The 13,791-nt window shown below is 41.5% G+C and overlaps 1 protein-coding gene and 2 long non-coding RNA genes across 7 annotated transcripts in view; 1 reads left to right on the forward strand and 2 right to left on the reverse strand.

The window, feature by feature from the left end:
• LOC130548100 (uncharacterized) lies at positions 1–8,107 on the reverse strand. 2 transcript variants are annotated; one of them, XR_008961977.1, is made up of 5 exons: positions 7,993–8,107; positions 6,878–7,776; positions 4,391–4,478; positions 186–335; positions 1–113 (listed from the first exon to the last, which is right to left on the reverse strand). It is a non-coding gene; the product is annotated as an uncharacterized LOC130548100 (long non-coding RNA). The 2 variants fall into 2 exon arrangements; XR_008961976.1 differs by having other exon boundaries at positions 4,391–7,776.
• The window catches only part of tfec (transcription factor EC), a 34,456-nt gene continuing 20,923 nt past the window's right edge, over positions 259–13,791 (forward strand). Inside the window, exons 1-2 of one of the 4 annotated variants that reach the window (XM_057324588.1) lie at positions 259–355; positions 8,018–8,214. In XM_057324588.1, coding sequence (XP_057180571.1) covers positions 8,041–8,214 — 174 coding nt within the window. In that variant the 5' untranslated portion in view covers positions 259–355; positions 8,018–8,040. Of the gene's footprint in view, positions 1,873–7,242; positions 7,341–8,017; positions 8,215–13,482; positions 13,517–13,791 lie in introns of those variants that run through there. The other 3 variants (XM_057324587.1, XM_057324589.1, XM_057324592.1) reach the window with 3 other exon arrangements.
• LOC130548101 (uncharacterized) overlaps positions 8,103–13,791 on the reverse strand; it is a 25,461-nt gene continuing 19,772 nt past the window's right edge. The window contains exon 5 of the long non-coding RNA XR_008961978.1: positions 8,103–8,241. This is a non-coding gene — a long non-coding RNA (uncharacterized LOC130548101). The remainder of the gene's footprint in view (positions 8,242–13,791) is intronic.

Raw genomic sequence — 13,791 nt, forward strand, 5'->3', positions numbered from 1 at the left:
CCTCTTTCTGGACAGTAGGCTCCATTTAAACAACGTCACTGGCGTTTCACGTCCATTTGTTTCGTCAAAGCCGGACAAAACCCCGCGGACCTTTAAGTGTGCCATTCAAAATTCTAAGGGGGGAAGTTTTCACAAGTAAGTAAAAAAGAAAGAAAGGAAAAAGTTATCACGCACCTTCACAATACCTCTGGTTGAAGTTGTGCCTCTTCTGATCTTCTCTCGGCTGGACTTCTGCTTTCCAGCCTGTCTCCTCTGATCTTCAGTCATCCAAGAGGCCTCTGCCAGCCGGCGAGCTGTCAAAGTAACCCCGGAATCAAACGCCACCCCGCGCTCAGCTATGATCAAAGCAACACAGGTGAGGCAGCCACAGAGACGCATACAATTGGCATCTAAAAAGTAAGCCGTCCACCCGCCACCCCCCTCCTTCCCTTCTGCTTTTTTATCTTCGCACACTGACACGGGTAGAAGCGCGGAGCACATGGATCAGAATAAAGCAAAGCGATCGGGTTTTGAAGACGTGGGGTAAGTTTGTTCTCGGCAAAACTTTCGGACAAAGGGAATGCTGGGATTGACGTGAGGGCGCCGTTTGAAGGGCTATAAGGAACGCTGAGATGTTCCCCGAGACCTCTTGTGTTCTCGTTCCCCTGTCAAATACAGCAGCTGTTCTTGAAAAATGACTAAGCGCACACGGACGCACATATACATATACATATATGAGATGTAGGCACAAGTCAAACACAAGGTCTCCTTTCATCTGGTCTCTAATGTGATGACTTGATTAATGTCATCTCTGACTCTCCTAGCACAAATAGCTGGAGATGAGAATTATCAAGAGCTTTAGGAAGTGTTGCGATGAAGACGACGTGTCTGTGTTTTATATCCCTCCACCTATTCTCAAACTTGCATTAATATCAAAGCGCTCGTGACCGTTAGACTATGCTCATCTTCAGACAGCACACATGAGATTGACCCCGGGAGAAGTTAGACAGAACCAGGCCGAGCACAGGATCCCGCATGTACGACTCGTGTCAATGTTGAAATGATTTCTCCGATTCATATTTATACAAATCAAGGTTATTTTACTTAACTAAGATTACAACTTTGAAAACATTTCTGTTCATTGACAGTTCTGTTCATTGACAGTTCTGTTCATTTTTTGGAACAAAATAAACTAAACCAAAAATTGAACCAAAAGGTTTACAAACTGAGTTTAAAGCACTAAAATTATAATTGGAAATAAAAAATAATTAAAACAACGTATGACTACATAAAACAAAAATCTTAAAAAATGCATGCCTTTAAAGTCTGACAGTAGAGCTCACACAATCACCTTGGTCTGTTCTATGAGGTTCTTCAAAGTAATTGTAATCGTTTACAACGATTGTAAAATCACCCCCAAAACATAAACCCTATCATTTCTTTACTGACCCACAAACTTTGTTTCAATAAAAAAACATTACAGAGGCTTGTAGTATCAAGGTGACAACAGAAAAGCATTTGTAAATTGTTCAACAAAATGTTTCTTTAAATCATAAATAATATACAAATAAATAAAAACGCAATTACAACGCATATATAAAACACATTAATCTGAAGCATGGGGGGAAAAAAACAAATAATCCCACAGTATTCCATTACATCATTGCATTGCATAAAAATGAATAACAGGGTAACAAGATTTGGTTCCATATGCCAGATATTTTTAAGGAGGTCGCCTTGACACTTCCCATTTGCACGCGGTTCGATGAACGAAGAAAAGAGGAAACCGATTAAGATTTATATCAGACAGAGTCTTACTGGCGAGCTTTAACAGAAAGACAAGAGATCACAGACTGACGTATGACACACCACACCTGAAACCACAAATCACAGGTATTTCATTTATCTCAATCTACACCGATATATCTATAATAATCTACATTAAAGTCTATATGTCATCTATAAGTGTTTAATAATAATAGCGTGACGTGGATTTTGCTGTCCCATCAACAGTGACACCATATCGATTTTCCACCATACCATATTTTCTGATTTTCTGATCAAACGATGTTAACAAAGGATCAAAGCTACGCTAAACAGCACTCGTGGTTCAAATTTCTTGTTTTTGTATTTGATATCGCTTATGTTTGTTTGAACATTATGGGTTTCGGGCTCTCATATTCCTTATATAATATCTAATTGGTCAAGTTGTTAAACCATTCAACAAGAACAAATTATTACATAGAACATATAGAAATAAACTCAGAGATTAAATGGCGTACAAAGTATTTACATTCCGATACATCCGACAAGGTAAAAAGTCAGAGGTTTACTTGAAATATTTGCATTCTGAGTTCTTAAAAGTAATAATTCAAATGTAAAAACGCCAGCAATAACCACTGCGCACACGTTTCGTACATAACACGTTATTATACAAACATAATATATAAAACATTCGTGCAAGCAGATTCAACCTCATTTAAATGTTCATGAATAGCAGCAAAGTTACCTAAAGAAAATCTAAGAATGAACAACGTACGCTAGCAAGCAAACATCGGTTATAATCGTGTTGATATTTGCTATAATTCTGAATGGTGGGGTAACGGCTCTCCAGAAACACCTTTTGAAATGCTGAGATTTTGTTTACAGAAACTGACAAAATGACTTTGCAAAAAAGGAAACAAACAAAACAAGCAGCAGCAACAGGCGTCACCACGTTCTACAAGAACCAAGCTTCCTCTATTTGGGTCGCATTACATATTTTGTTTGATGGGTTCAGGAAATGCCACTATCATGGGATTTTTGCACCCGTCTCTTGAGGATGTGGTTTTGCACTCACTTTAAAAGAATATATCAGAATCGAGCAGATGAGCGGCTGTCACGATCACAACACACGGTATGACTTTGCACGCACGCAGATTTTAAGTCATGACGTAGATAGTAAACACGACGCGCGTCATATAGCACAAAGCAAAAGGCACTCGAAACGGTCACTCGTAAGAACCACTCAGGACACCGCGAGGGTAAAAACACAGATGGGAGGAAAGAGCAAAAAAACCACATGGGGCAAATATCAAAGACGGAGATGAGCCGCAGCGCCTGGAACCCACCGTAAGGTTCATGTCATCTGTGTAGAGAGAACGAGTGAGATCCACAGGTGTTGATCAATGTCAGGGGTGTGAGAGTCATCCGTGTGGTGATACGGAGAGGAGAGGCCAGGTGAAAATAGACAGGGAAAGGACATCTGACATATGAATGACAATGAGATAATGAAGACGTCTTGGAGATGAAATATGCAGACGGCGACGAATGAGATTTTCAAGCGGGTGTGGGAGAGAAGGATAGAGAGAAGAACCCAATAGCTGTCACCTGCCATCACTTATAATATTATATTTTTTAGCCAACTAAATCATTCTTTTGTCAGCTTTCAAAGAGAGTTTATATTAATATTCTTTTACAAATATGGATCCAAAAATGACTTTTATCTTGAACAATTTACAGTAAACTACCTGAAACTGCGAATCTGTTTGGTTATAATATATTTCATTTGTTTTAAGATTTTATTGTATATTAATTGTATTATATGAAATTAAAACGACTCAACAGTTAGTTTCAACAGTTAGAAGTGCCACATAACGTTTGTTTATGTTGTTGCCGCTGAAACTGTCTTTAAGTAAATATGTTTATTATTACATATTACATTTATGAATCAATGTATTTTAAAAACAATGTTACTTTTTTCTTAAACTTTAGTCTGACCGCAACAGTTTGTGAGTCATATTTCAACGTGAATCATTTAGTGATTTACACAATTCGTAAAGCCACATTAACAAAAGCAGTTGGTTTAAAGGGACAGTTCACCCAAAATGTTAAATTCTGTCATCGTTTCTCGCCCTCGGGTCGTTTCAAACCCGTATACACAGTCAAAATATTGAAAAAATATCGTGTTTTTTGTTCTGTCGAACGCAAAATGAGATATTTGAAAGAATCTAGAAAAGCAAACAGTTCTGGGGCACCTTTACCTACCATTTAATTACTCCTACTATGGTAGTGGTTGATGTCCCAGAACTGAAAATTGCTAACATTCTTCTAAATATCTTCTTTTGTGTCCAGCAGAACAAAGTCATTTATGCAAGTCTGAAACAAGAGGGGGTGAGTAAATGATGACAGAATTTTCATTTTTGGGTGAACTGTCCCTTTAAGCGTTAGAGATTTTTGGTCACCCAAACCTCGTCTAATGTTATAAGTCTACCCCAGAAAAAAATGATATGACCCCTATCACAACCCCCTTGAATGCCACAGAACTGATGAGAGATGTGTGCAGAAGACAGAGAGAGAGCGACGTGCGCTTGTGTTCAGAGGAAGTACAGTGCCGTGTGCTCAGAAAGGAAAGCCAGCGTGCCGCGTTCACCTCTGATTCAGCCGTGATTCATAAGACTGCCGTTGCTCAATATCCGAAGATCGCCCACCGCTTAAAGGTCAGTCACAAGATCACGGCCCTGTTTGAGGAATGACACAAGAGGTGTGAAGAGATGTAGGATGCTGAGATTAAAAGTGCATTCAAGCAAGACAATTGATCAGGACATCAAACATTTTACGTAATATACATCATATCGTTTTTTATTCCGTCTTACTACCAATAAAACATGACAACAGATTTGCATAAAAGAAATGGAATTTTGCTTGTTTGCCAAAACATCCCTTTTGACTGGACGACGGTCGCTCCTCATAATAATCTAACATTTATTATAAAAGAAGATTTATTCATAAGGCTGGCTGAACATGTAGATGTCAAGTACTAACCAAAACGTTTGCCTCTTCAAACGATGTTTAGCTCAAACCAGAAGTTTCAAGCACATACTATTCAGTCTAAACACGACCTCTTGTGGTCAGCTGATGAACTGCACTTTGAAACTGCTTTCCTCTGGTTCGTCTCCTCCATTCGAGTGTAATAAACTCGTCCGGCCCAGAGAAGTTCATAAAGGGCAGCGGTTGAGGATCTCAGAATTTGCATTCCAGACTTCATATTGTTTAATCACAGGGAGGACGACTGAATTGCCTCCTCGAGGAGAGGCGGGTTTCAAAACTCTCCACAGTAGTGCTCTCATCCCGGCGGAGTGATGAAGGATCTCTCCACGCCGAGTGATGTTTGAGAGCCCTCGAAACCGAGCGTTCTTACCCTGCCTGCCCCGCGTCTGCCAGACCCTCACATCACAGAACCAACATCTCATCCGAGACGAGGTTCAGACACGAGTGAGGCTCGGCTCACCTCGTCCAATCAGTGACAGCCGAGGGGATCAAGGAAAGGTGAGGCACGGCTCAACCTTGGCCAATCAGAGATGACATTGAATCCTCTGCCCGTGGCTCTTGTGTTTGACCGCGGCTCTCTGTGCCCGTCTGGCCACTGTCCTCTTAAAAACAGCAAACAAAAGCTTCTCTCTCTCTCTCTCTCTCTCTCTCTCTCTCTCTCTTTGTGTGCCTGTTCCCTAAAGAAGTGCAAAAGACGAACGGGTTGAAAAGTAAAAACCAAGTAACCAAGAATCGTTTGCTCTTGGGGAGGCCAAATGCTTCCGTGAACGCTGCAAGTTTAACATTTTATCACATACATTACGACAAATATGATACGGACACGTACATCAAGATGTGTTGCAGATTTGATCCATTGTTTGGGCTCATCGACTCAGGGATGAGCACAGGGAGAGCCACGGCGGCCCCGCTCATCCCCACATGAGGGCCAGTGAGCACAGAAAGCCAAGAATCGGCTGTGAAAAGAGCAAATAAATAGGTGCTTCTACTTGAAAGACCCGCAACAAAGACGTCTGAGAGACAACACGAGAAAGGAGGAGAAAACCAGCGTTTTGTCTCTCGGGCCGCCCGCCGATGGAGAAGCAAAACTCCACACAGGGCAGTGTCTTTAATGAGGCCCGGGGGAGGCACGAAGAGCTCATCAGACTGAAACGCATCCTCTGAGATCTCCCGCAGACACACACCGTTCGTATCACACACACACACTCCAAGCCTTCCTTCAGACTTTTAACAAGAGCAGAGCTCCTGTGAGGTCTCGCAATACTGAGGTCCATTTGACCTGAGGCTACGCTTCTATACTTCCTTTGTGTCTACCTACACGAGAAGCTAACCGTTCCTGCGAGAACCGTGAGCCTGAAGGCTTTTACCATACACTGTAAATCACTAGTTAAAGTCGACCGCGTCGAGCCCCTCTATGCGTCCAAAAATATCTCTTTTGCAAGCGAGATGTTCAGAAGAAAATGTAAGTTGTGTGTGAAGGCAAAACCTGTTGCCGTAAGGAACAGCTCAGCCAAAAGTGAAAATTCTGTCACCGTCAAACATCTTTGAAATGTCTTTCTTTGTGCTCAGGAGAACAATGAAACGTACACAAGTTTGGAACAACTTGAGGCTAAATAAATCCCTTTCATTTTTAGGTGAACTGTCCCTTTAAGAAGTTCTCTGGGCGCTGTTGTAAAAAAAAGGCTAACGGCTTGGAAAAGTAAAAGCACATCCCTAGAAACGGCACAGTTTGGGCAACACGAACAAAAATGAGCTAAAGTAGCAACAAAGATAAACGATTAGGCTATAACGATGCTTGCTCGCTCAAGAAAGTTTTTAATGAAAATGTCAAAGACATGACAAGATTGTCAAATGCAGCAGGTTGCGGCGCGGCACAAAACCCGTTTGCCAGCATGCCCCTTGCATCCCTCTCTGAATGTAGGCTTTTACTGCTGTGTAAATTGGAAAATGGCTTGGGATTTTTCACCTCTGAATGTGTCAAACAGTGCCGTTACTGCAGCCCGCGACAAAAGCCCTGGTTTAGTGTCATTATTTGGCTTCATTATGGTATTAACTCTGTAAAATGGCCCTGTTGTTTGGGAGAGATACTTACTCAGCCCATAATGACGAGAAATAGTGGCCCAGTGTGGACCCGGACCCAAGGGAAGCGCAGAGACGATTGTCTCGAATAAAGGAAGCTAAAACCAGCTCGGTCTCTGGAATGCTGACCGATGGACGGGAACATTTATTTTAGCAGCATTTCGGACCGTCTCCAAATCTGACTGGTGTCTGGGATTGGACGTTCAACGGCAGCACTGTTCTGCGATGCTGACAGGAAATGAGAAATAATGAGGAGGGAGAGAGAGAGAATTTAACATCGCTTGCACCGTGCATGGAAGTAGAGAGGTGCGGGAAGACTTGCCAATTATGTTCCTCTCAACCTTCTGTTCATTTTATAATGCCGCTCTTTTCTTTCACAGTGCTGTCTGGCTCTCAGCAGGGTTCCTCTGAGTGTGCGAGACCATCGTAGTATCGACGACTTGTCCTAGGGAATAAGATCCTAACGCCACATACTCGTAAGATATTGGACATTTGAAATGACTGCATTATGATGAAGTAAAACAAAAAGAGAGAAAAATATTGCTCGCAACATGTAGTACAAAAAGAACGCCACTGAAATGCGTAGACATCGGGGTAGACGGGATGTGGCCTGGGTCTGGTTTGACCGCTCGCTTCTTCCGTAGCTCCGGCTTCTGGCCTAATCTCTCCCATTCTCCCTCCACTGGGCCCTGAACCATCGTCAGGTTCATTTGCTCTTCATCGCTCAGAAAAGATGGCCCAAACCACTTCCTGTCTAGCTAAGACATGTTTCCATGAGCCCATTATGTCAGAGGCTGAGCGGCATCTGTCGCCATCGGCAACGGTCATGCTGCAGTCATGAACAAAGTCCTCTCATCAGGACCAGCTGTGATTTAGAACAGAACCAGCACGGAAGATTAACAGGCCAGTTCGCTGCAAAAAAAGAAAAGATCACAAAGGAATTGAAGTCGTAAGAGAATAAAGTATAAAAACGAAGGACATTTTATTAAATCATGTAAAAATGATGCTAAAACGAGCCTTTTCATAGCAGATGATTGAAACTGGGAATTATACGATTTATCATGTGTTTTTTACGTTATACCAAATAAAAGTGAATGCGTAAGAGTGGACAATGCAGTTTCACATTACCCAATTTCTGATGTTGTGTTTTCAGCATCCAGAACAGGGAAAGCAGCGATGTTTCAGCCGTTCTCAGGACTCCATTCTCCCATCATGACTAATGGATCAAACCAGCAGGATCAGTGGACCCCGGGACCTCCGTTCTCCACGTGTCCGCACACCAAACCAAACGCAGGCTTCAGCTACAGCAAGCAGCCGTCCACACGGCCCTGGCCATGCACCCGATGGAAGGTAGGGTCAATCTCACGCCGCCGTTACCTACAGTAGCGTCATGTAAGAAAGCCGTCAGACTTTTTTCTAAATTAACAGTTACGTCTTCACGAAAAATCCTCAGAAAAAGATTAATGCAATTTCTAAGTAGCATTTTGAAATCTCTATAAACAATTATTATTGAGACACCGCTTTTTTTAATGAGTGTAAAAGTCGTTGTGTGTGTGTGTGTGTGCGTGTGTGTGTGTGTGTGTTATATCAAATATTTTCCTTCTTTCTGCTGCATCAATAATGTGATTATAGACGCATGCCAATGTCGCACATTTACGCCACAAACCACCCAAACAGTCCATTGTGTCTCAGGGTTCACTGGTCTGGAATTTCAGCGCTGTGGATTTAGTAGCAGTATTGTTTCAGAGAGTAATGTGCTGACAAATACTCAAGAACTGTGTTACGGTAACCAAACCAGACACACGTACATTTTGACTCTAAAAAGAACAAAGCCGTGATCCGTGCTGTCTGATTCCATCTATATATCATATGAAATATGTAAAGCATGCTGTCCTTAAGCCTACAGCTGATGCACACAAACACACACAAAAAAGATTTACAATAATGTCTCTACACGACCTCCCAACTATGAAACGTCTGTCAGAGGCAGGTGTGCTGGGGGGGTTCGTGGTTAGAGGTATTACGGAACACTGAGTAGGGAGGTGTGGGGTGAGGTTTGGACATGGCAGACTGAAAGGGAGACCACCCAGGCCGTCTGGCCGAGACCCGAACTTAGTCTGACATCCTGCGACCAACGGCAACGACAGGAGGTGGGAAGGTCTAAAGACCTGTATAATAGCGACGGGTAGGATTTCTCAAGATTACGCGCGCCACGGGTAACATATGTAAAGTAATCTGGCACAGGCAGACTAGTTGGTGTAAACTCTAGTGCAGCTTTTGCTGGTCAAAAACCTTTGTCAGATCAACATATGGCTGTATCACTGTATCAACTTATATCACCATAATTAATCAATTTTTGCATAAAAAAAAATATTCCACCAACAAAAAGTATTCTCTTTAATAAAATCCCAAAGAGAGCTACAATAAACTGATGAAAATGCGATGTGATGCATTTACACACGTCTGACACTCGCTGGTCAATAATCTTTGCATTTGAGCTTGATTTTTAAAAAATATAATAACGATCCAAATGTCTGGCCGTATATAAAACCACTATATCAACACATCGTTTCATTTTTTTCAATTTCCTTAAAGTTAGTGATGCAAGGTTTTCACCCGACAGCAACGATCGAAAAAACACCGGTTTTTGTTCAAAGCATCCGATTGTTCACAGAAAATCACACTTCAAAGTTTGAAGCCAAAGAAAAACTGTAACGTTAGAAACTTTGCAGCATATACAGTAGTAGTTGCCTGTTCATCAACAATCTTTTGACACTGTTCCCTGTCTCTGTAGACCGACTCAACTTTGATTAACCATCAAGCCCAACACTCCCAGATGAACCCGGGGTCCGATTGGTCCTAAAGACTACTCCTGTTGCTTGGGGGGCGTGTCTTATGTTCGTCTCTTTGATCCGTGAGGGTCATTCCCTGCTAATAGGATTATGCCAGCGGCCTTTTAAATTCAATATATTGTGTGTAAAAAGTCAATGGAAACCTGTTTATCTGGATTACCCTCTCTGCCCAGATGATCCAGACATGCCTCTCTCTGGTCTTAGTGAGACCAAACAAAAAAGAAAGAAGGAATTCGGACTACAAATGATTGTCGGGTCAAACGAATACATTCCATTTGCAGATTGTGTAAAACAGACGGACATGCATTTTATTCCAATGACACAGTGTGGGTTCCCAAAAGAAGAGCGATTAAAGGGTACATCAATTTGTGCAATTCTGGGTGTCGAACCCACGACTTCGGCGGGTTGATAGCTACAGCAACCTAAGATTCAACTGATGGAGACCTCGCAGGAATTCATGTGTACATCATAATCATGACGGCCGATTTGCGTTTTGGCCCATAAATAAAATATGTCCGTTGAATCCTGATTTAGCTATTAAACCAAAAGCACAGATTACATTACTTGGCATTATCCCACAAAGGTGAATTGTTAATGGAAATGACATTCCCTTCTGGAACTGCTTCGACTTAATAACATTACGGCACTGGCACGAGTCAAACGGGAAACCTGGTAAGACCTGCCGCGTGTCCCACCAGAACACATCTGGCAACAAACAAGTCCAGAACCGAAGCCGTTATTCACTTTGACGACAAAGATGGCAACTATCCCACATATTCTCCAGGTGTCTGCCAAAATTCCTGTCTTATTTAAACAGTCCGGCCCATACAAGCCCCTGTAATCCTTTTAGACCTAATCGAGCGAAGTCGGCAGACTTTTTCAGTTAAACCAAGTTCAGACGCTAATAGGATTCAAAGAGAAAGGTTCATGTGGAATATATGCTAGTGTGGGCTTTAAGACTCAACGGTGGAGAATATCGCCGTGCCCCGAGGCTCCTGTGGGGTCTGGTCTGGCCTCAGGGCCCTTCTGGGGACTTTGGGTTTGCAGGGATTACGTTGATTAGTGAAAGTCTTATCGTTGCAGTTTTATTCTTAATAATTTGACAGTACAGTAAAACTATGCTTCGTTTTGGTTATGAGCGAATGAGTAAATGTTTTCTGTTTTAAAGCACAACAAAAACAGCAGAGCTGCTACGATAATATACTTTTTATAAATATTAAACTTTTAAATGTAAACAATTTGTCAGTATTTGAAAGGTTTTTAGCGCTAGTGGTAAGGTTAAATATGCACCACATAGCCTAAATATCATTTTATTTACTTTATTTTACGAAACCTTGCTAAGCATATGGAATAAGCGTTTTATAAAAGCAATAAGCCCCGTGAAGCAGTGGGTTACAGTGCGTTTTATAACAGCTAAGGGGGTTATAATGACTCCGCTTCGCATCGTGCCACAACGTCTTTAGCTGTTATAAAATGCACTGTAACCCACTGCTCCGCGGGGCTTATTGCTTTATTAATGCACGACTAGCCGTGGATTATCCAAGCTTTTATCCAAAGCTACTTACTGTAAATAAATAGACGTTTTGTCAGACACATACGCCTGCGTGAAGCTAACTTCCGGTCTGTGTTTGGTTATAATATAACCATTTATTTTATACTTAATTTATATTCATATTTTATTGTATATTAATTGTATTCAATTAAATTTAAAGTACTCAACAGTTATTGATTCATTGCGAAGGTCTACCGGAAGTTAAGTTTGGGCCACATAATATTTGTTTACGTTGTTGCAGTCTTTATAAATTAAATATAATTAAATAAATAAATATAAAATGAATAAATATTGATTTTTTTAAATGCTAACCATTAAATGAACTACTATTATAACAATTATATACAGTACGCCTACACCAACATGTTTTAGTTTTTAGTAAATACATACAATAATGTGGGAGGTAATTCCCCGACCAGACCTTCTTTGATTGTATGAAGCGTTTGAAGAAACTCAAAACCAGAGCCGCTAAACTCGTCTCGTCTTTAAAGATGCTGCCTTGTCTGTGCCGACTGACCTTTGGCCTCTGATCAAAGTGAGCCGTTTTCGCCGTCTGATGATAAGACGTATATCAAACAGGGCCACAGTGGCTCTTAATGTGGTGTATCACCAGAGACCCTAACTAACTCCCTCAGGCCTACATCTCAGCATCACTGGCGTCTCTTTGGACATGTTGCTCTTAGATGTTCAATACAGAGGAACATCTTGCTAGTCGGGATAAAATGCACCATGAAGAGTGACTTTGACACGTCTTTGTCATTCAAGTGAAGGGACCTTTGGGTGTGAGAACAACAAGCTGAAAGCAATGGTACACCGTATGTATTTCGGCTATGGTGCGTCCTTAGTAACTTGGCCTTGGGTATATTATAAAAAAGAAAAATATTAAAAAACAAATGTATATAGCCCTGGTCCCATTTCATAATAACCTATAAGTAATACAGTATATATACAATTTACTCTACAATTTAATCTATATCTCACACAAAAAGAAACCGACGCATACTAAAGAACCATTATCATGTTTCATTTTGTGACATTATGACAACCAAGTAAATTTTGACCAGATCTCATTACCGCAATGGATGCGTTGTAGTATATCTCATTGGTCTCAATGATGATTCTCATTAGATCCTCATTACTGGAACACAAACACAGCGCGTCAATAAAACTAATCACAATAATCCTACAACAGACGTCATTTGAATTTCTTTCGAAATAAACATGAATTGTGAAATATAAAAGAAATCAAAACTAAAGCGCTTGGCATACGTGTCCATCAAAAGCAGGTCAGGGACAGTGTTAACTATCAGGGACATCCAAAGCATCCTTTCAGGAAGTCAGATAAACGTCAATGAAGATCTGAGAAATACGTCATTAGTCGCATGGCGTTCCCTAATCTCATTCGGATTACGCCACCCCTCCTATTGAGGAGAGTTCATCTCTACAATAACGTTTCTGTTGTTTTCGAAATCCTTGTGAAAGTCACTGAGGTGCGAGTGAACGGGGTTTCTGCGCAAAGCTCTGGCACCCGACACGCTTTGTTTCGGTAAATAAATCCATTTGGATAGACCAATTTGCCTACGTCATTGCCTAATCTGTCCAGCGGAGCCAGAGGACAGCTCTCTTTATCTTTAGGAAAGGAGAGATAGACAGAATTCAGATCCTGGATGAAGCGTCAGCATTATTTCAGTGTAAAGCTTTCGCTCCATTTGATCCCCTCACCAACTCTTACTTACACAGATTATAAATCACAAAAGGGGAAACATAGAAAGATCACAGAATTGGATTAATTGGCATAATACAAGGTGGCTGAGCACAGCTAGAGAGTGGGTCAGGTTTTGGTAGAATGGTTGGCATTCTCAAAGCTTGCCCGTCTGCACAGTTAGCCGGCTGACCTCTGACCCCGAGAAAAATAATTAATGAAAAATGGAGAACGGAGCCAAAATGTGCCGAACCGAGCGAGTCAGGGAGGGGGGAATCAAACATCAAAGAGCGTTTGTAATTGGCCCTGTGGCTTTCATTCCTTGCCCCATTTCTTTCAATTCATTGACTCAAAATAATGGGTTCAGGTTCATTATCAACAGGTTGTAAGATTAGGACTGCTAAACTTCAACAGAGCTGCGTGGCTCGCGATGGCTTAGAGGTGCCCGTACATGTAACGAACGGCACTGTTGCGCCGGAGGAAAGAAAGCAAAAGTGTGCGATTGGAGTGGGATTTTGGCAGCATCAGAATGCTGGAATACAACTGGTACGGTCAGGTAAATCAGTTTGGTGTTTATATACTGCATTGGAATTACAAACCATTTAGTTCGTCTGAGATTGCATTGATGCTTTGCTTTGCTTGTGCACTTTTATCTCACCATTTAAAGATTTGTGCGTGCGTGTGTGTGAACAAGACAAAAAGCAAAACTGCAGGACTGAAATTGTAATTTTGTGACAGTAGTCAACGTAATGCCTAATGCTAATCTGAGCGCTTTCTCATCTAAACATACACGTCAAACCTTCCCCATTGCATCAAATGAA

The sequence above is a fragment of the Triplophysa rosa genome, linkage group LG24 (assembly GCF_024868665.1).
Source record: "Triplophysa rosa linkage group LG24, Trosa_1v2, whole genome shotgun sequence".
Lineage (NCBI taxonomy): Eukaryota > Metazoa > Chordata > Actinopteri > Cypriniformes > Nemacheilidae > Triplophysa > Triplophysa rosa.